The following is a 26087-nucleotide window of genomic DNA, read 5'->3' on the forward strand; positions in this document are numbered from 1 at the left end:
GCTTTTATCGCCTCCGTAATATCGCCAAACTAAGATCAGTTGTTCCATAGAAATTGTCATCCATGCATTTGTGCAAATGGAACCAAATGGACCCTTAGTACTGGTTCTATTTGTATACTGTCAGAGTTAAATAAACACTGAGGATTCTACAATGGAGATAGGGGTCCCCAGAGATAATTTTTCAAATGTGGGTCCATGCAGGGAAACTTATGTACTGTAAATCAAAGTGGGAGTCTTTGAAATTAAAACGTTTGAGAATAATTAGTTTAGAGTGTGGCCTGATTTAAAGTATGAATAATCTACATTACAAAGCCAAAACGATTTCTACGATCAATACATGCTGATGGTTTAACCCTTGTTTATTTGCTGAACGAGGGTTTCTCAACGCGCAGAGATTTGCAGTCCAAACAAAACGGACAGATGACCGCACATAAAAGACACATTTATGACAACTAAGGAGTTTAACGTTTTTCTACTATAATACTGTAATTCAGTGCACCTGATATGTTGTGATTCAGTAATATGTCTGTTATGCAATGCAATAAATGCTCAATTTTAAATGGTGATATTATGAATGAATTACAGGAGGAAATTTAAGATCTTAACCATCATATAACCTTAGTTATAATATACGGTCAAATGAATAACAAAAATACATTGTCAATGTTTTCTTTTTTTACATGAATATTTCTGCTATAATGACATGCTCACCAAATTCTCCCAAGCAACATTTTTTTTGCCACCCTAAAGGTCTTTACACGCGGCTGCGTTTTTCGGGCCGAATATCGGAGTGAATTTCGGAGTGCGTAAATAAAAAAGTCAACCTCACGTTATGTCAATCACGTTTGCACACTTCCGCCCGTTTCGTATTTATTTTCGGACCAGGGTTGATTTTTTCCGATTTTCCGAGTCCCTTGCTCTCTCTCTCCCTTTCCTCTCTCTCCCTGGCCTACGGCTTTCGGATTTCCAAAACGCAACGAAAACACACAGTGCAGTGTGCAACCAGCTTTAGTGTTCACATTTAACCTTACGTTCAGTTATTTCATGCATAATTATTTCCTCAACTCTGAATTGTTTTAGCAGATTCATCTGATTTCATTGCAATCGTCTCCCCAACGGTCTCCTAAACAAACATCAACATCAAAAGATCATGGACGTCCATTTGCACCTCTCAGCTCCGCTTCGTTTTATTTCAAATGAAAACAGTGATCACTTTTCTTTACACTGGAGTGCATCAATACATTCTCAAATATACAGCGTTGTTTCATATATCATGTTCTGGGTTAAGAGACATACCGGTTTTTATTTTTTTACTTCCGTCTCAAAGAGCATCTCAGGGTCATTCATCACCCTGTTGGTTTCACCCAGCTGATAAAAAACATTCAGGGAAAGTTGTGTAAACGTCCAGAGAGGAGGGAGTGTTACTAAACCACGCAGATTAAGTCGTCGTCTGCCATTCTGGAATTGTTCTGGATTGTTTTATATACTTGGAATAATTCTGGAACTTGGGAAAGTATTTGATGAAAAGACTAGTGTGACGTCCTTCTTCTTGGGTACATTACATAACTTTATTTTTTACATCTCGGACTAGACGGCCTGCTTACTACTGTTGAAGAAGGCCGTCTTGCCCGAAACATCAGATGATTATTGGGAGAGCTGTCCTGGACCTTGTTGATTTTTTTTGTTAAGCCTGAGCCCTCCACAGTCTCCGTTTCATTTCCATATTATGCACGTATTATTGGCTGTAAATCTTCATGCCTTCCAAAGCTCAGCGAGCTTTTCACGGCTCCCCGTTCGCTACCACGGTTCGTCTAGTGCCTCGCGTAACGCAGTGCGCCGTAAACTCATCTTTTAACGTACGCTCTCGATTAGTGCTGAAACCCCCAGGCCCCCGAATGTCATGTTTTCTTTCCACACACCCCAGTGCACGCTGTCGGACCGATGTACTGTAGATCTTTAAATGTCCGAACTCAAAATAAGCATTCACATTTCCATTGCAAAAACCTCCTCGTGCGATCATTCCAAATACTGTTTTCTCGATGCACTCGTCCAGAGAAGAGTCTATGGGGAATGAATGCCTGGGGCGGCGCAGGTATGCTACAATAACACAGTATAGAAAGGAAAACAGTATATATATATATACGGTCCCGGCAAGTAAAAAATAAAATAAAAAAGTGGTCTATAAATATAGGCATATAACACCAGCTTCCAGATTAGCAAAGCCAGTAGGTTCACTTGCAAAAAATCCCACGACAGATCCAAAACGAGTGACCAGGTGTCCGTCCATCTGTCCGTCTGTCTGTCCGGATTCTCTCTTTTAGCTTGTTCTGTATTTTCGCCTGGAGTTTCCACGTTTAGTCTGTAGTAATGTCCGTTCCTACAGCTCTCATAAAGGACAGGGACCCTCCGTCCGTCCGTCTCTCTGTGTCTCTGAAGGCAGTGGTGGTGCTCCCCTCCTCCACCCTCTCTGTGTCTCTGAAGGCAGTGGTGGTGCTCTCCTCCTCCACCCTCTCGGGGGGCTCATGTGTACTCAGACTTTCGGATGTAGTTGGAGGGCACGTAGCCCCGCTGGCCCTCGGTCTCGCCCAGCCACCACTCCCCGTTGCCGTTCATGTCCTGGAACTCCAGGATGCGCACGCGCTGGTTGGCAGAGATGCTCAGCTCGTTGGCACAGCGGGCGCTGAAGGAGTAGATGGCGTAGTAGATCTGGGGAGAGAGAGAGAAAAGACTTCACCATTTAGCAGGGTTCAGGACCAAATTTCTAATGTTTTGAACGTTATTAAACCAGTGTTTCCCAAACCTTTTTTGCTCAAGACTCAAAAATGGTTCCCGACCCAATGTTTGGGAACCAGCGACAAACCATACAGTATTTCTTATAATTGACCAGGGTCATTTATAGCTGGCCCTGTACTCTTTTCCTTCTACACCAAATCGATTTGTCGAAAACAGCAGATCTACAAGCTTCTACTTCTACTAAGCTCCTTAGTGTTGTGACATTGTAGACTGTCTATTTCCACCAAATATTCGCCTATTATTACATGCGCGGGAAAGGGTTCAAGTGGTTACTGAAACACCTAATCGTTGTTATACCTTTCAGTCGAGGAATCGCTTTTTGTAACATTATCTGTTGTCTAAATGGGTTAAAAACATACATTTTTCGACAATGGCAATCTCACCTGGTGTCCGTCTAATTCACTCTCTTGCTCCGCTTCCGGCAGCTCCGGCTCCAGGTATTCGTCGGCAGGGTAGTGAGACTTCCTGTGACCGCCGGCGTCTCCGTTCCGCCGCCCCAGCGAACCGAAGCCCCTGTCCTTGTTGTCCTGGATGACGTTATGCCTCCGCGAGCCACCGCCGTCTCTCAGCGACGAACACGAGTCCGTCTCCGACGTGTCCGACACCTCCCTGTGGCCGCCGGGCGTTCGGCTCGCGCGACTGGCGTCGTGCGGAGGATCCCTGTGGTGCCAGTTCCTGCCGCCGTCCGGCGCGTCTCTGTGATTGGACGAGGAGGAGCGGTGGTGATGATGCGCGGTGTGCTCCGTCGGAAACTCCCGGTGGTGGTGATTGTGATTTGGAGGAGGATTCCGCGGCGAGGAGTTGACCGAGGAGCTGTGATTGGTGGAGGCGGCCGGGGCGGGAGGGTCCCTGTGGGGGGCGTGGCTCCTCTGGGAGGAGAGGCGAGGTGACGAGTGGCCCTCGGGCTGCGGCGGCGGAGCGACCGGCGCTGCAGAGAAGCTGACGGTGGCCGTGTCCTGGTTGAAGGTCAGCGTGCTGTTGCTGTTCTGCCGCGAGAACACCGGCGAGGACCCGCCGTAGCCAGACTCGTTGGACGACTGGCTCTCGATGGAGACGTCGGAGTGGCTGCGGCGAGGGTTGTAGGGCTTCAGGAAGGAGCTGTAGACAAAGCCCTTGGTCACTGCAGGAGAGGACGGAGAGGACGGTGGACACCATTAGAGCAGTGCTTCTCAATCTTTTTTGGCTGCAGTACCCCCTTTCACTCCCCATTTACATCAAAAGTCCAATGTCAATGCGTAACAAATACAACAGCATAATGGCAAATACACATTGCTTTCTATTCAATAACAGTTACTGCTAGTCAAGTAATTGATGTAATTTGGTTTAGACATGTACAGATAAACAGGTTCACACAAACTCTGTCAATGTTTTATCATCACCGATAACAGTAAAATACAAATTCCCATTTTACCCATTTGAGAAACACTGCATTAGAGCACTGACACGCACACACACACACAAACGCGCGCGCGCACGCTATTTAGGAAGGACCTTCCACCTTCACAGATCAGTGGATTAAACAGATCACAGAGTTACATTTGAGCTGTCCGTGCTATAGTGTAACACTGTCCTCCTCCATATAAGAAGGATGTGATTTTTAAGTGGACTCTCCTGTGAGAAATCAAAAAGTACAGTGCGACCAGTGTTGTCCAATGTAAATGTTATTTCCTGACTTGCCTACGTACAGTAATTAAAATACGATACATGTAGGATCCCGGCTAGACCGAGTAGCGAGTGAGAGAGTGTGGATCCCATGCTAGTGTTCATCTCCCAGATAAAGACGTACCTCCGTTGTCGATGAGCCAGCGGTTGTGGCTGCCCATGGGGTCCTGCTGCTTGATGACCCCCACCATGTCCCCCTCCTGCACCGACACGTCCAGGTCCTGGGCCGCGTTGAAGTTCCTCTCCGCCTGGTACAGCTTGTCTGGGCTGAACCGAGCCAGGAGGCCTGCCCTCTGCTGGTCAGTCTGGAGGGAGCAGTTGGGCTGGAAGCAAAGCAGGACAAAACCAAATGAATGAGACATTTTACTTACACCTGTAAACCTGTTAAAGGGCTCAGCAGCGCCTTGCTGGCTTGTGGTGGACATATTTGTACAACTTAAATATTGCCACATACACTACCAGAAACTAGGGCTGGGATGCGATTAAAAATGTTAATCTAATTAATTACAGGCTCTGTGATTAATTAATCGCAATTAATCGCATTTTAATCGCACATTGATATTTTACCTGAGAAGCATTTTTTTTTCAAGTAAAACACATTTTGTTGTACGAGTGAATCAACAAGTGAGTTTTTTTAATCTAAATTTCGCATCCACTGGGCCAAGCAAAGCGCTCTGATCGGCTACTTCTCCCTTTGCGTTTGTTGTCTCTTCTTGGTTGGTGCATCGCTATGATCGGTATGCCCGAAACTGAAGGTTATGTGGTGCAAAAACTAAGTGCGATTAAAATGCGTTAATTTTTTTAATCGCGTTAATTTTCTGTAATTAATTAATCGCAATTAATCAGTTAAAGTCCCAGCCTTACCAGAAACACTAGCCCTGAATGACCATAACATGTCAGTAACTCTGAGTGTTCCATTTGCACACTCTTATGGGGTTTATGTTATGGGGGTCCTTGCAAATAAAACATTTGAGAACCACTAGTACCAGTGAACTCCTAATGTGCCATAGTATTGTAGTAAATCAGTGTCATACATATTCTGAAGAAAAACCTGTGATCATGTGACAATACATTTGACTGACTCCAAACTTCACAGTTCTAGATGACAATGATAAACAACACATTCTACTAGGAGAGGGACCTGCAGCACAATATGTGACCGCATGTCACAAACTGAGGGACACGTAAGCAAACAATACACTCATGTGACTATCTTGACAATGGACTATATCTTGACACACACAGATCAATTCCGCACATTTGAATCATTATGACTTATCATAATGAATATTGTATTTTATTTGTATGTTCAATATTGTTGTTTTGTTATTATTCTTTTCTTTTTCACCTCACTTGATGCTTTGGCAATATTCTCATTGTTACATTCATGCCAATAAAGCTATTTGAATTGAATTGACTCTATAACAGGAGGTCCACTACTCACAGGTCCTTGCAGGCTCTTCTTGGAGCTCTGTTTCTCCAGGGTCTTCTTGTCGAAGGCTTTGCGTGGAGCCGTGGAGGGAGGCAGGTTCTCTGGACAGAAGCTGAAGCTCTGCAGGAGCTGCAGCACGCGGCCGTACTCCTCCTGGAACACCGACACCAGGTTACCCTCCATGCCGGACGCTGAGAACTGAGGAGACACAGAGGGAGAGAGAGAGACGTGTTCAGTTCATCCACTAAGGCCCCAATTGGGACGACAACACTCTCTAGAGTAAGCAGTAAAATAAAGCGTCAGATGTGTCGTCAGTTTAGACGACAACGTTTTCGAGGGTTGAATCCAAAGTGAAACCCGCTTTCCAGAGTGGATATTTTTGAAAACATGCCGCGTCCCGTCTCCAATGTAAACAGAAGAAACGGAGTAAATGACAAAACGTCATGTGATAGGAAGTAGAACGGGAGTGGTTCTGCGCATGCACGATTGGTCTATCTGACAGAGCGTCACCTTCACCAAGCCACCTGGCATGCAGACGACAGCGCTTTCAATCGCTATTGCGTCACCGTGTTTCCGTGTAAACATGGCCTAACACTATGACCTACCTTTCTTTACTGACAAAATCCAAATGAAAACTAATTACAAACAAAGTTATGATGACTAAAACAATGACTAAATATGAGGACATCAACATTTCAGGACAGCATTGAATATTGCTATAAAAATAGTATAAAATAATACTCTGGTTGCACACTGCACTGTGTTTATTCGTTTTGAAAATCCGAAATTCCTGAAAGCATTTTTCAGGCCAAGGAAAGAGAGAGGAGAGAGAGAGAGCAAAGGACCCAGTGGTGACAGTTGCGAAAATCGAAAAAAAATCAACCCTGGTCCGAAAATAAATACGAAACGAGCAGCAGTGTGCAAACGTGATTGACATAACGTAAGGTTGATTTTTGTATTTACGCGCTCCGAAATTCACTCCGATATTCGGCCCAAAAAACGCAGCACTGTGCAACAACCTTTAGCCCAGCCCCCCTAACCTCCAAAATGTCTCTCTAGTGGAGACCCGGGAGATCGTCCTCAGGATGTCAATCTCTCAAATTCTACTATACTTGTGGGGAAATTTGGTACACACACACGGTAGGGAACAGTACCTGCAGCAGTGGCTTCAGCTCCCCCAGCGTCCTCTTCATGAAGTCCTTCTGAGCCTGGGCGAAGGCCCTCACGCAGCCTGTCAGCAGCTCCTCGGCGGCCGTGTGGAACTTGGGCAGCTCGTCCAGCAGCTGGGCGTTGAGCGCCTCGTAGTTGTTCCTGGCGGCGGTGAGCTCGTCCTGCACGCGGCGGTCCTTCAGCCTCTCAGCTCGCTCCTTGCAGCTGTCGTAGTCCAGCAGCTTGTCGAAGCGCTTCTGGATCAGCTTGTGAGGCCCGGCGAACATCAGGAGCAGCTGGGTGAGAGGGTCGATGACCAGGGCGTCCGTGCGCTCCTTCTGCTCAGAGGAGGAGATGATTTACAATTTAGGCATTTATCAGACGCTCTTAATCCAGAGTGACTTACAATAAGCAAGGACAGCACGTGGTAATACATCAACACATCAATTGCATAGAAATAGTCATCCAAAAAAAACATAAGTAGACCAATAACCTATTCAAAAGATTTCCAAAACAAATCAAAACATCAATTGAAGCGATAGAATGTCAAGTCGAAAAATGGCCTGACCTCGGTCTATATAACAATGCTATCTAAATTACACGTATGGTCATCGAAGGTGGGCAAGGTGGAGTCTGAAGAGGTGAGTCTTCAGACCACAGTGGATGCTAGGGAGTGAGTCTGTTGTTCTCACTCTCAGAGAGGAGAGGAGAGACGAGGGAGTTAAGGGAGGTGCTTATATGGTCAGTGTGGCCAAATCAAGCACATTTAACCACTTTCAGCCTGGTGTCCCTATTTAGGATATTCCATTAGAGGCTAAAATATTTTTTCTCTGAATGGTCGCACCACCAGAATAGGGATCCTAGGGTTTAGTAGTTAGTTTTTGTGCACCACATATCTGGAACTACAGTAACTCCCAGAAACTGAAGGTCTGCTGAAATGTATTTTTAAAACACAACTAAAGACTTTTCTGTTTGCCGCTGCCTTTGATTGACTTATTTTCTTTTCTCTTTTCTCTTCTGCAAAGGAACTACCGGTATTATTTTCTACTTATTTTGTTTTATGCATCCTAATGTCATTTTATAATTCTATTACTGTGCTTATAAGCTTAGCTTGATGTTCTGTGTAAAGCACATTGCCCTTGTTGTTGATAATGTGCTATACAAATTCAATTGCCTTGTCCAGGGTTCATATGGTTAAAACTAAACCTATGTTTAGTTTAGGACACCGGAGGAGTTATTTTAACCCATTTAGGCCTGAACACATTATGACGCAATATTTTATGCTTTAAATATAAAAAAATAGCAGATATACAAGCTCACAGCGCGGCTGCGAGCTTGTAGATCTGCTATTTTTGAAAAATCGTGAAAATTAGAATTTTGACCCGATTCTATAAGTGTCTTTTGAATCCTTCTAAGATTTTTGGAAAAAAACCTATGTTTCTATGCCAGCAATCTGGCCAGCCATCGTCAAAGAAAAGGTCCTTTTCACTTAACTGGAGCTCTGTTAGTCTGTTCTTGAGAGACTACTATGACAGTAGTTCTCAAACTTTTTCATGTGAAGGACCCCCAGAATTATATTTATTTGGCCACGGACACCCATTTCAAAATATCTAGTTCCAGGGACCACCCAGAAGCAAAATTTGAGTTACAAACGTTCGCTTTGAAAATACATATATTCAAAGATTTGCACACATTTTTTCAAAAATAGCAGATCTACAAGCTCGCAGCGCTGCACTCGGTGCCGCGCTGTGAGCTTGTATATCTGCTATTTTTCACTGGTTAAAGCATTCAATAATTCTAGGCCTAAATGGGTTAATAATAAGGAATGCGTTACATGTATATACAGACGTATTCATCTCATCCGTCATACGGTACAAAATGTACTCCCAACAAGCACACACAACAGAACCTGCGTAAACCGATGCAACATCATGGTAATTGATCATAATCAGAACAAAGGGAGGAAAAGTCGTACAAATTGTGTGAACTGCTTGTCGCTGATGGAGCGGTGAGCTCTCTGGAAGCGTTCGGGGTCGAAGGGACTTCTCTCAGAGTAGATGTCACAGAAACTGATGGCAGCCAGGACCTTCACTGAGGCAGACTCCTGTACAAAAACACATCACAATGATCATGAATTCACTAATACTGGTGTGTCTGTGTGTGTTTGTGTGTGTGTGTGTGTGTGTGTGTGTGTGTGTGTGTGTATATATTTGTCACAGTATGATTGGAAAACCAGTCAGATTGAACAAGGAGTGCTCGTTTTGTTTGAGTTCACCTCCCACACTCCCCAAAAAATATGACGTCTCATTACCTCCGAGACTGGGGAGGGGGACGAAGATTTGCGATAACTCGGACGGTGCTATGTCGGCTGAAGGTGACTTCGCAAAGTTCGTCACAGCGACTCGCTCTCCTAAGTTGGCGGTGCCTCTGGACGTGGCTCAAGTCACCTTCAGACTGTGCGCCTCCGTCGGTTAAAACCTTTTTCAATCCGACTGGTTTACCAATCATACTGTGACATATGCATATCATACTATCTCTAGTTATGAAATAATGGTTTTCACAATCACATACCCTGATGTGTTGCAGGTACATAGAGATGTCCCTGATGAACGACTTGATCAGTCTTTCTTGCAGCCTGAACCTCTTCTCAGCTTCATCAAACGCCTCGTCTTTGATCTGAGGATAAAAGAAATACAAGAAGAGAAAACTATCAGATACCATTAGACAGTATTCTACATACATTCAGGGAGGTTAACTCAGGCCAATTCTACAAATGGATTCTAAATCATGTTTTCTGACAAGCATGTTGCTACAATATATCAAACCTTTTCATGTCAAGGAACCCCGAAATGATATGAATCTAGCCACCAAATATGTTGTTCCAGGGACCCCCAGACGCAAAGATTTGAATTAAAATGTTTCCATAAAAATCTACAAGCTGCTATTTTTGAATCGCCAAAGTAAAACATGACACAAGAATCTTTCCTGGGTTTAACAGGTTAATTCTATACATGTGGATCGCAAACAAACTTGCAAGAAGCCAAAAGTTAGTGCTTCACCTGTGGTGAGATCCCTGTCAGGTAAATGTTATTGACTACTGACCAGTGGTGAGATCCCAGTCAGGTAAATGTTATTGACTACTGACCAGTGGTGAGATCCCAGTCAGGTAAATGTTATTGACTACTGACCAGTGGTGAGATCCCAGTCAGGTAAATGTTATTGACTACTGATCTGTGGTGAGATCCCAGTCAGGTAAATGTTATTGACTACTGACCAGTGGTGAGATCCCAGTCAGGTAAATGTTATTGACTACTGACCAGTGGTGAGATCCCAGTCAGGTAAATGTTATTGACTACTGACCAGTGGTGAGATCCCAGTCAGGTAAATGTTATTGACTACTGACCAGTGGTGAGATCCCAGTCAGGTAAATGTTATTGACTACTGATCTGTGGTGAGATCCCAGTCAGGTAAATGTTATTGACTACTGATCTGTGGTGAGATCCCGGTCAGTAGGGCTGTCACGATATGACATTTTACATGACGATTAATTGTCACTCAAATAATTGGCGATTAACGATTTAGTTGTGTTTTTGTCGTTGATAATTACATTTCTGTTTGGCTTTTAGGCTTTGAAGTTGCACATGGCAGATATGACACAAAACCTAAATATACAAAGAAATTACTGACATGTTTGACAACTTACTACTTAAAAAAATAACTTTGATAGTGGAAATAGCCGATCTACAAGCTCACAACGTGTCGCGATGCGACGCGTTGTGAGCTTGTAGATCTGCTATTTCCACATTTTTTTACATGTTTGAACATATATAAACATTTTTCAACATGTTAACGATTATGACGATTATCACAAAATAATTGCGATTATGTCAAATAATTGCGATTAGACGATTATGTAATAATTGTGACAGCCCTACCTGTCAGGTAAATGTACTGACCTGTGGTGAGATCCCTGTCAGGTGCTTCAGGTGGCTGCTGACTCGGTTGGACTTCTTGATGATGGAGTGCATGCTGAGCTTGGAGATCTTCTCTATCAGCGTGTCCTCGTCCCCTTTCCTGTACTTCACCACTGTGGACAGTAGAGGGGGATCATGAGTCAGGGAGAAAACAAGGCCAACAGACCGTGTGACACACTAAACTAAACCCAGCTTGTAGAGAGTATTAAAACTCGTTATAGGCAGTGCCTTGCATCCACGTGATCAACAGAAACCCATTAACAACCAGACACCAAGCCTTACTTAGCACGTGCACACACTACACACACACCTACATCAAGGTAGCACGTGCTTACACAACACACACACTGTAACGCTTCACTGTGTGTATGCGTTCTGTGTTCATTTATCTGTATATTTATCAGTATATTTCACGCATACTGTAATATCCTGCACACATCCTAGTCGTAATTTTGGACCGATTTTGTATTTGTGCACGGTTAAAAAGGTGAAACTCACTGATAAAGTTGATGCACAAACAAAATACTGACCAAGGCACTCTTGTGGGGGAAAAAATGACTTGATTGTTATGGCTAATGCACAGCAATACTTCTTAAACACACCTACTGTACACATTGCAACACCCCAGCCTTCATCAGTTACACCCTAACATAACTAGGGTGTAACTGATGCCTACTGTTCATTCTATTCAGGGAACAAAAATACCCTCTGCCACCTGAGCGAAAGAGAGTGCGGTTTTAAACTTTAGTTGGACTTTGGGATCTGGGCCTGCACACAGTGAGTCCTCTGACCCATTTTAGTTTGTCATTTGTTTGAAAACAACAGTGTGGTACTGTATGTGTGGTCTTTGTTTGGATTCGGAACCCAGGAGAGTTTACAAGCTCTGCAAGATGAGGCAACATGATCCAGGTAATACTACTGATGTGGTTGCCCAGTACACACCTGAGCAGATTTCACTAACAATGGCACACATGTGCTGAATATATTATGTATTATGTATATCTATAGATTTTTTTGTAGGAAAACAAAAAAAGGGGATATTTACTCGCGACCCGTAAGAATTGGTCTGCGACCCTAACATGGGTCCCGACCCACCGTTTGGGAAACAGCTGTGTGATCAAATAGGGCATAATTAAAAAAAGAAAAAGTTAGAATATGGAGATATGAGGTTTCTGCCCAATATATGGGCATATCGGTCGGATCAGTGTTGCAACGTAGGTGATTGATTGTATACTTTATTAGCAGTTTGCGTAGTAAAAGCTCAAGACAGAACAGTTCAGATATAAGGCCTACTAATAGGATTTAAACCCAATCAATGAAGCACTATGGCTTGTTTACATTGGGGTCCTTTTGTACTCAATTCATAGAGTGGGAGTCAATATGTGCCATTTAGAAGTGAAACGTGAAGCTGTGCCCAAATCACAGCCATCCAGGTGGTACAGTGGTTGTGTTTGAAGAATAAGAATAAGAATTACCTACGTCCTCCCACGAGGGAAATTCAGTTCTCCAGCTTAACCCAGCTGAACCCAGTGCTGCCCACAAGGAGCACCAGGGGGAGGGGAGCAGTGATAGCTGGAGCGGGGAATCGTACCTGCGACCTCTGGGACCTCCGGAGTCCTAGGCATGGACACTAACCACTCAGCTATCACTGCTCTCTGCGAGCTATCACTGCTCTCTGTTTGCTGTGAGGTGTGTCGTACCCAGGTCTAAATGGGTTGTACAGTGTTTATGTGGTTTGCAGAGAGGCATGTCATACCCAGGTCCTTCCTGCGCTTGAACTCGTTGATGTTGACATTGATCTCCTTGACGGCCTTGAGGGCCAGGGTGAGCTGGGCGCGGTCGTGGTGGCTCTCTGGAGTGGCTCCCAGCAGCTCCATCATCAGCAGCGGGTAACGCATCACCCTCTGCACCGGCTTGATCAGGAACGATCCCAGGTTGATGTAGTTGGTCTTCCCCCTGGAGGGAGGGAGGGAGGGAGAGGGAGGGAGGGAAAGAGAGAGGAGCAGGTGTTTAGGGAAAGGAACAGAGAACGTGAACGAGAGGGGATGACAAACAGATTGAGAGGAAGACAGGAAGAAAAAAAAAAGAGCTTGACAGAAAGGCACTGGTTAGAGACCTTAGGGCTGCTTCTTAGCAATTATTCGATTACGACAATTATTCGATTTGACATATAAGTATATTTACTTATATGTCAAAGAATCAATGCAATAAAAACTAAAAGAAAAAATCGAACAGATCAATTAGTCTGATTAACACCATTAGGAGACGTCCTTTCAACGGTTAAAGGACGACTTCACCCATTTTAAAACTATCTTCATATTTTTGGTCCTAACTAATGCTCATTATAAAATGGTGCAATTCTTTTTCCTCCTCATTTTAGGCAGGATATACTGTAGGCCATGCAGTTGCTCAATATACTGCTGAACAACTGAAAATGATTTGCTTAGTTTTAACACAATCTGGAGGGCAAGGAGCAGCTCAAACAGCATAAAACTGGACAATTTGAATTTAATTTCAGTTTAAATGTAATTATCGTTAGCTGTTCAAATAAGTAAATAATAACTAGCACATGTCATGTGTTTACAGTAAACCTCTAAGTATTCCATTTTACTAGTAAACTAAAGTATTAAAGTTTACTGCAGTGTTAAAAGTTTACACTGGGACATGCGTTGCTGTTGCTGCATAGCTCCACTAGATGGCATCAGGGAACAACCTTTTCTTCTCCATCCACAGTAAATAAAAGGACCTGGCTTTGAAGGGAGTTTGGTTGATAATCAGGTCACACCATCACACACATGCACACATGCAGACAACAAACAAACACCCCACACATGTATTACAGCCCAGACTGGCATCCTTCTCAGCCCTGGGAGGGGGACAGAGACAGTCTCTCTCTCTCTCTCTCTCTCTCTCTCACATAAATGTTAGCTTATTATAACAGAAAGCAATCACACACATGCACAGGGGTGTCGCACCAAATTCTGGGCCCTGGGTGCAAGGATTCACTGTGGGGCCCCTGTGCTTTAACTATTGAAAAATAGCAGATATACAAGCTCACAGCGCGGCACCGAGTGCCGCGCTGCGAGCTTGTAGATCTGCTATTTTTGAAAAATCATGAAAATCTTTGAATATTTCAAATCCTTCTGAGGTTTTTTGAAAAACCTATGTTTCTATGTCAGTGGAGCTCAAACCTTTTCCTGTGAAGGACCCCCAAAGTGGTATGTATTTGGCCACGGAACACCATCTCAAAATATTGAGTTCCAGGGACCCCCCCAGAAGCAAAATTTGAGTTACAAATGTTCGCTTAAAAAAATACATATATTCAAAGATTTGCACACATTTTCACGACTTTTCAAAAATAGCAGATCTACAAGCTCGCAGCGCGGCACTCGGTGCCGCGCTGTGAGCTTGTATATCTGCTATTTTTCAATAGCTAAAGTATAAAATAATTAAGGCCCCTCCACCACCTTGGGCCCTGGTAACTCAGTCCCACTTTCCTACCCCTTGTGACGCCCCTGCACACGCATGCACACACATCATTTTGGCAGGGTTAGTGAGCCATAGCATGCATGCGGTCGCGTGACTGCTCAAGCAGGAAACCCACGGCGTCGGTCCTTAAAGGAAACTTACCACTCTCGGTACACAGCCCTGTGTAAAAGGAAGGAAACAGAGGATAAAGAAAAAACAAACAGATGTTATAACCTAAGCCTATGATATGAACCCACTGTTCACCGTTCATCATCGCAAGAACTGTCTGTACTTAAAAACAGACTTAACCTTTTGACTCTGACATAAAAAAAAACAGTCATAATTTAAACTTGTACCAGATAATTCTAGCCTCACTTGCATTGCATTTACCACTTAAGCCCTATATATCGTTGTTGTCGGGTGAAAACCTTGTATGTCCAAAACCGTTTGTTTTGCATTTTTTCATTTTAAAAATGATTTAAACTAGTGAAAACAGTCGATCTACAAGCACACAACGCCTAGCACCGCGAGGCGTTGTGTGCTTGTAGATCTGCTGTTTTCACTACTTTTGTGCGACGGCCTTGTATGAGGAAGCAGGGCTTCACTTTGTGAAAGAACGTACACATTTGAAACTTGGAGATACGAGGTTTCCACCCGACAACGACGATATAGTACTTCATTGTACGGCAAAGGGTGAAAAATAGGAGATCTACAAGCTCACAACTCCTCACAATGTGATGCCTTGTACAGTAGAGCTGCTATTCTTGCCCTTTTTTGGCTAAATGCCTGGACTTTTTGAAAATGTTTGAAAACTTTCACTTCTAATGGCATGGCCAAAAAATAGCAACGCCAGGCTGAAAGTGGTTCAAAGGACAGTTATTGTGGTCTGGGGGCTCTTTGTGTGTGCCTGTTAAAGATACTGTATTATTGCCCATTACACAAACAGCCCTCAGGCGGGACACCAACTAAAGCCAAAAGAATGTGGTCGGACCTCTGTGGAGTTCATAAAACTATGTGGTAACAGGGGGTCGCGCTGTGCTTTCATTTTGTGAGCAATGTCGAGGAAATGATCAGCGGCACTAGTCACACTTTGGCAAATACAATGTGGAATGTCTTTTGTCCTTACTAGAGCGGACTTGAACAACAACACCACCACATCTCAATCTCATGTACATTTACAAGACAAAGAAATGAAAACTAGTTCAAAAGATTAAGAGGAAATCCGACGACTATAATCAACTCAGTTCAACAACTCGACAAGGTGTGTTCCGTTAGCACATAAGTCGGTGTAACTAAGGTGCTCTGCAGTTTTGTTCTTAGAAAACAAGAACTCGTTTGTCACCTTCCTGTTTATCAAAGCATTGGTGTTTATCTTCAAACAAAATGCTGGAGGACCAACAAGATGACACCAGGCTGTCCTTAAGGCTCAGCGCGCCTCAAGTCACTCTCAGTCGAGACTCAGAGACAGTGAAACCAGACCGGTTGGACCAGGAAGAAAGCATTCTTTGACTGCTGCACCATGACATCAGCACCCAATGACAAGCAACCATGACAAAGTGTCACTGTGGGGTGTGGGTGTGGGTGTGGGTGTGTGTGTGCGTGTGTGTTTTTGAAGGGAAAGGTGACATGCTATGTTGAATAGCATCCGTTAAAATGTCCACTTCAGTCAGTAAAGGCCACTACTTTTAAAACATAGTATAGGATGATGCAAGTGTACTTAAACAAACGGGAGCAGCTAATATAAGGATGCATCTCTGCACGTGACTGCGTTGTACAGCGAATGGTTTTAATTTGCTTTACTCTGAAGACACAAACCTCCACAATGTCACGAGTTTTGACGTTTATTTAACTCAATTGACCAGAGCTACTGAAACTGTTAACCAGAACTATTGCCTCTGTTAACCAAAGTTAAGGTCACTTCTTCAACAGTAGACAGGTGTGTTCCTCCTATAGGATCAAACTCCAGAGCTCTCTCTAACCTCCTGTCATTCAATAGAAAACCACTCCACAACTGCCAGTTTATAATTCTTTTAACACCGAAGTCCAAAGTTTACCACACACTTGTTTTGAAAAAGATCAGAAGTACGCATCACAAGAGAACACGTTACTTTCATATGTCTCCTAAAACAGAAAACAAAAAGCATGTCATTCCAGTTAATGTGTAACCTTATAAAACAGTTTTGTTAGATGATGCTGTTCATTAATTATTACCATGCTTTCAAACACTTCACATACGCATGCCGCATCTCGCCGACTCGTTAATTGACCAACAATGTCTTTCTCAACTCTCACTCTAGTGCAGTGGTTCTCAACCTATGGGTCAGCTCGGGGTCCCCAGATGATTAACTTGTGCAACTTTGTTTTCTCACTCAACAGTAAACAAACCAACATAAAGTTTAAGTGTATAGAGGGTTTATGTACATTTCTAAAGTGACAATTTAAGTACTTTTTAATACCTCTAAAATGACAAATGAAACATTGGCTAGAAATTATGAAAATAACCGATCTACATGCCCACAACGCCTCGCGTTGCGAGGCGTTGTGTGCATGTAGATCTGCTATTTTCACAATAGAACCGTGTTATACAAAATGTTATGCCTCAACTCTTAGTGCTCGTCAGGGTGGGGGGGTCCCCAGTTCAAATATGATTAATGTTGGGGGTTGCGGCCTGAAAAGGTTGAGAACCACCGATCTAGCGTGTGCACTAAGCGAGTTCAGAGCATCGCGTCTCACTCAGTCTCACCTGAGCTTGTCCAGACACTCCAGCACGTGGCGCTGGATGCTGTCGTCCTTCTCGTAGGTCTCCAGCAGGGAGATGGCATCGTCGTGGTTCTGGCAGTAGATCCTGTACACCTCCTCCAGCTCAGACTTGAAGTCCAGGAACACCTTGCCTAAAGAGAGACACAGAGAACACAGAGATGTTGGCCCGTACGTACACTTAAAACCACTGTACTGTTAGTGTTAAGTGGTGCTGAAAGTGATATTTCATGGTTACTACAAAAAGGTTTTAGTACTGTAAGAAGTGATATTTGATGGTTAAAACTTAAACTAAAGTTTTTATAAGCTCTATATTTTGTCTCCCCGGCTCTTTAGTAAGCAGAAAATGCATTTTCAGGTGGGTCACCAGTTTTAACAATCAGGAGAGAAAAGCCATGTATCGATAAATGTTATAATGATCCCATTCTGCATGGGCATCGCTTCTGATTTCACTTGCTAATCCTGTATGAGTTCTCTCTCATGATTGGATGGAAATTGGTATCCTGACCTAAACATGTATTTTCGGTTTACTAAAGAGCTGGAAGAGACGGGAAGACTCCTGTTACAGAACACTCTATAGCAATGATTACTATCAGAATACAGAACAAAATTAAACCCCATTTTAAAAAAAATAATGGAAAGGTTGAGCTCACTTTGATTCGACCCAACCAAAAGAGTGAGAGACCAAAGAGGGACCACAGGGTTAAAGTGGGTTAACAGTAACTTTCTGCTTTGGATTCTTTTACAATGACAGCTCTACCACTCAGTCACATGTTTTATGACCATAAAATGAACCATTATGTTCAGAGTCAACAGACCAGAGGCAGAGTCTACAAATGCATTCTAAATCAGTAGTTCTAAAATTAAATGTGCCAAGGTATTTTATTCGGTTGCGGCCCCTCATCTGGAAAGGTATTGTGCGAGGGAACGCCAGAAGAGAATACCGTATGTTCAAAATGTTAAAGATTGCACTGCCCAATGTGCTGTACTGTGAGCTTGTACATCTGCTATTTTTGAGGACCGCTGAACTAATCCACCGTTCTAAATCCTACGAGTTTTCAGAAAAAGTATATAGCTAGAATCTAGAATGACACAGATGCTTCCCCGGGTGTAAAGGTTTAAATAAAGACAGGGTGGTTATTTTACCAATACAGTAACCAATAGAGTGGTTACTGATAGAGTTGTAAAGGTTTAAATAAAGACAGGGTGGTTATTTTACCAATACAGTAACCAATAGAGTGGTTACCGATAGAGTTGTAATAGGTTTAAATAAAGACAGGGTGGTTATTTTACCAATACAGTAACCAATAGAGTGGTTACCGATAGAGTTGTAAAGGTTTAAATAAAGACAGGGTGGTTATTTTACCAATACAGTAACCAATAGAGTGGTTACCGATAGAGTTGTAAAGATTTAAATAAAGACAGGGTGGTTATTTTACCAATACAGTAACCAATAGAGTGGTTACCGATAGAGTTGTAAAGGTTTGAATAAAGACAGGGTGGTTATTTTACCAATACCGTAACCAATAGAGTGGTTACTGATAGAGTTGTAAAGGTTTAAATGAAGACAGGGTGGTTATTTTACCAATACAGTAACCAATAGAGTGGTTACCGATAGAGTTGTAAAGGTTTAAATAAAGACAGGGTGGTTATTTTACCAATACAGTAACCAATAGAGTATCAGAGTTGTAAAGGTTTAAATAAAGACAGGGTGGTTATTTTACCAATACAGTAACCAATAGAGTGGTTACCGATAGAGTTGTAAAGGTTTAAATAAAGACAGGGTGGTTATTTTACCAATACAGTAACCAATAGAGTGGTTACCGATAGAGTTGTAAAGGTTTAAATAAAGACAGGGTGGTTATTTTACCAATACAGTAACCAATAGAGTGGTTACCGATAGAGTTGTAAAGGTTTAAATGAAGACAGGGTGGTTATTTTACCAATACAGTAACCAATAGAGTATCAGAGTTGTAAAGGTTTAAATAAAGACAGGGTGGTTATTTTACCAATACAGTAACCAATAGAGTGGTTACCGATAGAGTTGTAAAGGTTTAAATAAAGACAGGGTGGTTATTTTACCAATACAGTAACCAATAGAGTGGTTACCGATAGAGTTGTAAAGGTTTGAATAAAGACAGGGTGGTTATTTTACCAATACAGTAACCAATAGAGTGGTTACCGATAGAGTTGTAAAGGTTTAAATGAAGACAGGGTGGTTATTTTACCAATACAGTAACCAATAGAGTATCAGAGTTGTAAAGGTTTAAATAAAGACAGGGTGGTTATTTTACCAATACAGTAACCAATAGAGTGGTTACCGATAGAGTTGTAAAGGTTTAAATAAAGACAGGGTGGTTATTTTACCAATACAGTAACCAATAGAGTGGTTACCGATAGAGTTGTAAAGGTTTAAATAAAGACAGGGTGGTTATTTTACCAATACAGTAACCAATAGAGTGGTTACCGATAGAGTTGTAAAGGTTTAAATAAAGACAGGGTGGTTATTTTACCAATACAGTAACCAATAGAGTGGTTACCGATAGAGTTGTAAAGGTTTAAATAAAGACAGGGTGGTTATTTTACCAATACAGTAACCAATAGAGTGGTTACCGATAGAGTTGTAAAGGTTTAAATAAAGACAGGGTGGTTATTTTACCAATACAGTAACCAATAGAGTGGTTACCGATAGAGTTGTAAAGGTTTAAATAAAGACAGGGTGGTTATTTTACCAATACAGTAACCAATAGAGTGGTTACCGATAGAGTTGTAAAGGTTTAAATAAAGACAGGGTGGTTATTTTACCAATACAGTAACCAATAGAGTGGTTACCGATAGAGTCGGTGTCTTGCAGAGCCCTGTAGAGCCGTTGGGACAGGTCGATGACGGAACTGAGGTTTCCGAAGAGTCCTTCAAAATCCACGTTCTGCACCTTTAAGACACACATGGAGACAAGACAAGCGTTAGAACAATATTATTGAGTTCACTGTCACCCACCAAGGCAGTGGTTCTCAACCTGTGGGTGGGGAGTAGAAGAAAGAGGCAAACATTTTGAAAATTTCCGATCTACAAGCTCACAACCCCTCGCATTGCAAGGCGTTGTGAGCTGGTAGATCTGCCATTATGATTATTTTTTATGATGTCTTTTTATTTAGCCACAGACCACCACCATTTGATGAGATTTAGCCTCTCAGACCATCTCAAGGACCACTGGTGGTCCCCGGACCACTGGTTGAAAACCACTTGTCCTAAGGCATTCTAATGTTTCTGTCTTCATTAAAACGAATAAAACACGCTTTTGGACGGAGGAACAAATATTTGGGCGCTGTGGTTTGTCGCACACAAGCGTCATGAAAATGTTTTATTCATATTTTAATGAGTCGAGATTTCACGTTTGCAATACTTCGTTGGTTTGGTAACCTCAGCACGGTTAACCACTTAAGACCCACGTACTTCTTTACGCAACCAAGAGCGTAAAAATCTACAAGCTCACAACATGTCTTCAATTAAAATAATAATAATTAAAACATTGGAACATTTTTGCCTGTAATGACATTGGTCAAATAAGGACGCCAGGGTTAAGGTGGTTAATACAAAACAGACTGGGAAAATGTGTTAAAGGCCTAGAAATTATTGACTGCTTTAACCAGTGAAAAATAGCAGATATACAAGCTTGCAGCGCGGCACCGAGTGCCGCGCTGCGAGCTTGTAGATCTGCTATTTTTGAAAAAGTCGTGAAAATGTGTGCAAATCTTTGAATATATGTATTTTCAAAGCGAACGTTTGTAACTCAAATTTTGCTTCATGGGTGGTCCCTGGAACTAAATATTTTGAAATGGGGGTCCGTGGCCAAATAAATATCATTTTGGGGGTCCTTCACATGAAAAGGTTTGAGCACCACTGACATAGTAGTCTCTCGAGAACAGACTAACTGAGCTCCAGTTGAGTGAAAAGGACCTTTTCTTTGACGATGGCTGGCCAGATTGCTGACAAAGAAACATAGGGTTTTTTTTCTAAAAATATTAGAAGGATTCAAAAGACACTTATAGAATCGGGTCAAAATTCTAATTTTCACGATTTTTCAAAAATAGCAGATCTACAAGCTCGCAGCGCGGCACTCGGTGCCGCGCTGTGAGCTTGTATATCTGCTATTTTTCAATAGTTAAAGCATAAAATATTGCGTCATAATGTGTTCAGGCCTAAATGTGTTAAACTTTAGCCATAGGACCATTGGCACCAACTAGAATGATCTCAGCCATGGTTGTCTTAAAACACTTTTTTTATTCACAAGCCGTTAACCAATTTAGAACGGGTACACCTTATAGTGTATTATTATTTTATGCATTAACTATTGAAAACTAGCAGATATACAAGCTCACAGCGCACGCTGCGAGCTTGTAGATCTGCCATTTTTTTTTTTAATCGTGAAAATTTGAATTGTGACCCGATTCTGTAAGTGTCTTTTGAATCCTTCTAAGGTTTTTGGAAAAATCTATGTTTCTATGTCAGCAATCTGGCTATAGCCATCATCAAAGAAAAGGTCCTTTTCACTTAACTGGAGCTCAGTTAGTTTGTTCTTGAGAGACTACTATGTCAGTGGTTCTCAAACTTTTTCATGTGAAGGACCCCCAAAATTATATGTATTTGGCCACGGACCCCCATGTCAAAATATTTAGTTCCAGGGACCACCCAGAAGCAAAATTTGAGTTACAAACGTTCGCTTTAAAAATACATATATTCAAAGATTTGCACACATTTTCACAACTTTTTCAAAAATAGCAGATCTACAAGCTCGCAGCGCGGCACTCGGTGCCGCGCTGTGAGCTTGTATATCTGCTATTTTTCAATAGTTAAAGCATTCAATAATTCTGGGCCTACAGTAAATGGGTTAATCCAGTTTGAATTTAACTTAACATTTTATCAGCTGCTATTTTATGAGCTTATTTGTGTTTAAATTCTTTACTTGTATGATTCTCTCTGGTTTGTGTTTCTGGTGCTCTTATGTGTGTCTCTTCGACGTATTCTGGTCAACGGTGTTGTTTTAAAATGTGCTCTACAAATAAAGTTGGATTGGATGTTTATCAAGTCAGAGCCAGTCATTGGGCACCAGGGGGAGGTTCAGCACCTCCTGCTATCAGAGACAGAGAGCAGCTATCTGTTATTCTATCATAGAGGAGGTACAGTATCTGTTATTCTAGAAGGGCCAAAAACAACACCGATCTGAGATCATATTTTGTTCCCTGGGATGTTGGGTTTCTAGGTCATTGCAATTGCATGATGATGAAAACCACCGTATGATTTATGAATTGCTAAATGGTTGCATTTATATAGCACCTTTTGTACAAGGCGCTTTACAATGTGCATTACATTCACACACCAGCGGTGTTAATTACTGGGTGATGTGTAGCCAGTGTGTTGACTGCTGTTGTAAAGCCAAATTGCCCCATGAGGGACAATAAGGCCTATCCCATCAGCTAAACACCTACAGTACTGTACCATGTACAGTAAAGTAAATGTATTGTATGCATTCAACACAATACAATACAGTAAATGTCATTAACAAATACAAAACACTATTATGTACAAAGGTGAAAAAGGACAAATGACAGCAGTGAATGTCATCTCCTTTCTATGGGGTCTGGAATAAAGTCTGAATTGAATTGAATATCCTTTAAAACCCTTTAAGACCCGAGGAGCCGATTCTACAAAATGTCTTTTAAATCATAACAGTCTTCTGAAAAATGCATGTTTCTGTGACATTTTCATGTCAAGGAACCCTAGAATTCTATGACTTAAAAAAAATAGCAGATCTACAAGCTCGTAGAGCTTGTAGATCAGCTATTTTTGAATAGCTAAAAGTACAAAATAATGGTTGAAGTGACACAGGTGCGTTCCGGGTCTTAATGCGTGGTGTCAGGGGCTAGTCCCAGTTGGGCGGTGTCCCAGTTGGGCGGTGTCCCAGTTGGGCGGTGTCCCAGTTGGGCAAACAGACTGTAAAGCCAGCGATCTTCATCCCATTCATGTGTTTATCGTGCGCATAAATATAACGATTGCATTCACCACGGCTTCGTAACTCGCTCTTCGCGGGCACTCGCGTCTGCGGCGCTGGGGCGCGAAGAGCAGGACCAAGGTCCGCTGGCCTTCGCGCCACTTGCAATGTCGTGGACAATAATTACAGTCTGTTCGCCCAACTGGGACACCGCCCAACTGGGATTTTCCCGGTGTCAGGGCATCATTCCACATTGTGTCAGGTCAGAGCAGTAGAATGAAAAATAGATCTGCTCACCTGTTTGCGCTGCAGAGGCAGGATGATCTCCTTCACACACATCTGCAGGTCTTTGATGTAGTCCTTCTCTGTCTGCAGCAGCTCCTCTATGACCATGCGCCTCTTCTCCTGCATGCGCAGCTCGGGGTCCTCCGGGGCTGCGGTGGTGCTGCTGCTGGTGATGGGAGGCATGCTGCCGGACACCGGGGTGGAGTCTAAGGCCTTGGGCTGGGAGGACAGCAGTGTCAGCTCTGGAACACACAGGGAGGGAGAGGAAATATTTAGAACAATAATAATAATAATAATAATAATAAAAAGTTATTTGGTTCCGGCCTGGGCCACAGGGTAGTGGTTCAGGGCACCTAGGCTGGTAATCCAGCCTTGCAGCGTTGCAGGTTCGAATCCCGATTCTTGCTGTGTGTGTCACCCCCCCCCCCATCTCTCTCCCTGTTTCCTGTCAGCCTACTGTACACCTATAGCCTCGTACCCGCCCTCTTCCGGAAACCATTTAATTCCTGGATAACGGAAGTTGGTCGTTTACTAGGCTAGTACACCTATCAATAGGTGTACTAGCCTACAAAGACAGCAAAAGTAATTTGGTTCCCTCTCATTTGAGGTATTTGTCACTGTATATTATTTGCACATACATTACAGCAGTGGGCACTACGGAGGCAACATCCGTGAGCAGTTAAGAGTCTTGCTCAAGGACACTGGAGGCGGGGACATGAACCAGGGACCATCTGTTTCCCAGGCGCATGAAAAGAATGATGTTGAAATGAGCCACGCTGGGCCATCTTTTGCAAGTACTTAGTAATTTTCTAGAAAACTAAACACAAAATGTTGTTGCAACTGTATTGGAAAGTGAACTTTGATTTTGACAAACATTTCTATAAAGCAACAATAGAGTACAGTATCATCTATATACATTCCAGAAATCCCTTTATGTGTATACTGTATTTGTATCTGTCCTTTGCTTATCTGGAGAACCATCCAACCAATCGCCTTCACATTTGACGTGTGTTCTGATGCCTTACCATGGGAGCGCATACAGGCTCCCAGTGTGGTCTGGTCGGACCAGAAGGCTTCCCAGAAACGACATGCGCCACAATTAGAAGCAATGTCAACGCAAAGACACAGACACATGAGAAATATCACTGCGTGTCTCGTATGAATGACACGGCGAGAACGAACAGGTACTGATGCCATCATAGCACATACAGTATAGCACTGTACACACTGACAACACTAGTATTAATAAGTACCGGTATAAATAAAATAATTCAGATAAAATGTAATTAAGAAAAACTCCCAACTGAACATGGGAAACAGAAACAGAAGGAAAAACAACCTGAGAGACAGAGAAAGTTCCCATCCCATCGTTTCCTAGTCGTTCACCCAAACGCCGCCCAAACCACAAACTACCAGTCCTGACATCCCGCCCCGCCCCCCAACATCCACCGCTCTCTCCTCAGCCCTTTGATGTGTGTGTGTGTGTGTGTGTGTGTGTGTGTGTGTGTGTGTGTGTGTGTGTGTGTGTGTGTGCGTGCGGCTCGGAGCAGCCAAAGGGCCGCTTATCTGGGCTGCCAGGGACTGGAGGGAGAGCCCGCGGAGGGTTTTGGTACGCACCGCTGCCTCGTATCAATGGGACTGAAACGTGGAGGGCGACTCGGGAGCTCTTTTGTCTCCCGTCCACAATGGGACTGTGACAGCAACTAGAGACGTATGGACCCCCTGAGACCGGGGAGAGAGAGAGGAGAGAGAGAGAGAGAGAGAGAGAGAGAGAGAGAGAGAGAGAGAGAGAGAGAGAGAGAGAGAGAGAGAGAGAGAGAGAGAGAGAGAGGAGGAGAGAGAGAGAGGGATGTCTAATTTATGCTATGATGTACGGTGCCGTAAACTGTCCATTTTCGGCGTGCAACACTTTTGTGGAGACGGGAGAGAGAGAGAGAGAGAGAGAGGAGAGAGACAAGAGAGGGATGTCTAATTTATGCTCAGTTGTAAGACGTCGTAAACTGTCTACTTTCGGCGTGCAACACTTTTGTAGAGACAGGAGAGAAAGACGAGGAGAATATGCATGTATGCACTTTTCTATGCTGCTGGGTATTGTTTCCCGTTGTTTCTTTTTTATGTGTTTATGGCTGTTCGTATGTGGTATGACTATGCAGCTACAATGTCCTTGTTTTATGTTTTACGTCTGAGAGTGAACCAAGACAAATCTCTATCAACTATGTTGACATGGCAATAAAGTTATTGAATCTTGAGAGACAAGAGAGAGAAAGAAAGAGCGAGAAAGAGCGAGAGAGAGGGATGTCTAATTTATGCTCAGTTGTAAGACCTCGTAAACTGGCTATTTTCGGTGTGCAACACTTTTGTAAGACGCTGTGTAAATCAGGCCTGAGAGACAAAGAGAGAGACAGGAGGGGTAGAGACTGTCACCGTGCTCCACATCACACTATAACAAGCAGTAACTGTCGTCTAGTCAACTGAGTGATGACAGGTCGCTGCTATGCACTGGCTGATAGTCATTATTATTATTACTACGTTTCATGTCGTCTCCCGAACATAGAGAGGTCGAACCAACCGGGATTTG

At 42.9% G+C, this 26087-nt stretch overlaps 1 protein-coding gene across 2 annotated transcripts in view; it reads right to left on the reverse strand.

Moving 5' to 3' along the window:
* Positions 1–1145: 1145 nt before the first annotated feature.
* Positions 1146–26087, reverse strand: part of dnmbp (dynamin binding protein) — a 52125-nt gene continuing 27183 nt past the window's right edge. The window contains exons 2-14 of one of the 2 annotated variants that reach the window (XM_080747974.1): positions 23522–23751; positions 20068–20167; positions 17222–17369; positions 14641–14658; positions 12767–12966; positions 10993–11123; positions 9608–9712; positions 9012–9140; positions 7042–7374; positions 5900–6085; positions 4580–4778; positions 3177–3913; positions 1146–2706 (exon numbers count right to left, since the gene is read on the reverse strand). In XM_080747974.1, the coding sequence (XP_080604100.1) occupies positions 2521–2706; positions 3177–3913; positions 4580–4778; positions 5900–6085; positions 7042–7374; positions 9012–9140; positions 9608–9712; positions 10993–11123; positions 12767–12966; positions 14641–14658; positions 17222–17369; positions 20068–20167; positions 23522–23751 (2702 nt within the window). In that variant the 3' untranslated portion in view covers positions 1146–2520. Of the gene's footprint in view, positions 2707–3176; positions 3914–4579; positions 4779–5899; positions 6086–7041; positions 7375–9011; positions 9141–9607; positions 9713–10992; positions 11124–12766; positions 12967–14640; positions 14659–17221; positions 17370–20040; positions 20168–23521; positions 23752–26087 lie in introns of both variants that reach the window. The other variant, XM_080747973.1, reaches the window with a different exon arrangement.

The sequence above is a fragment of the Nannobrachium achirus genome (genome assembly GCF_963921795.1).
Source record: "Nannobrachium achirus genome assembly, chromosome: 18".
Taxonomy (NCBI): Eukaryota; Metazoa; Chordata; class Actinopteri; order Myctophiformes; family Myctophidae; genus Nannobrachium; species Nannobrachium achirus.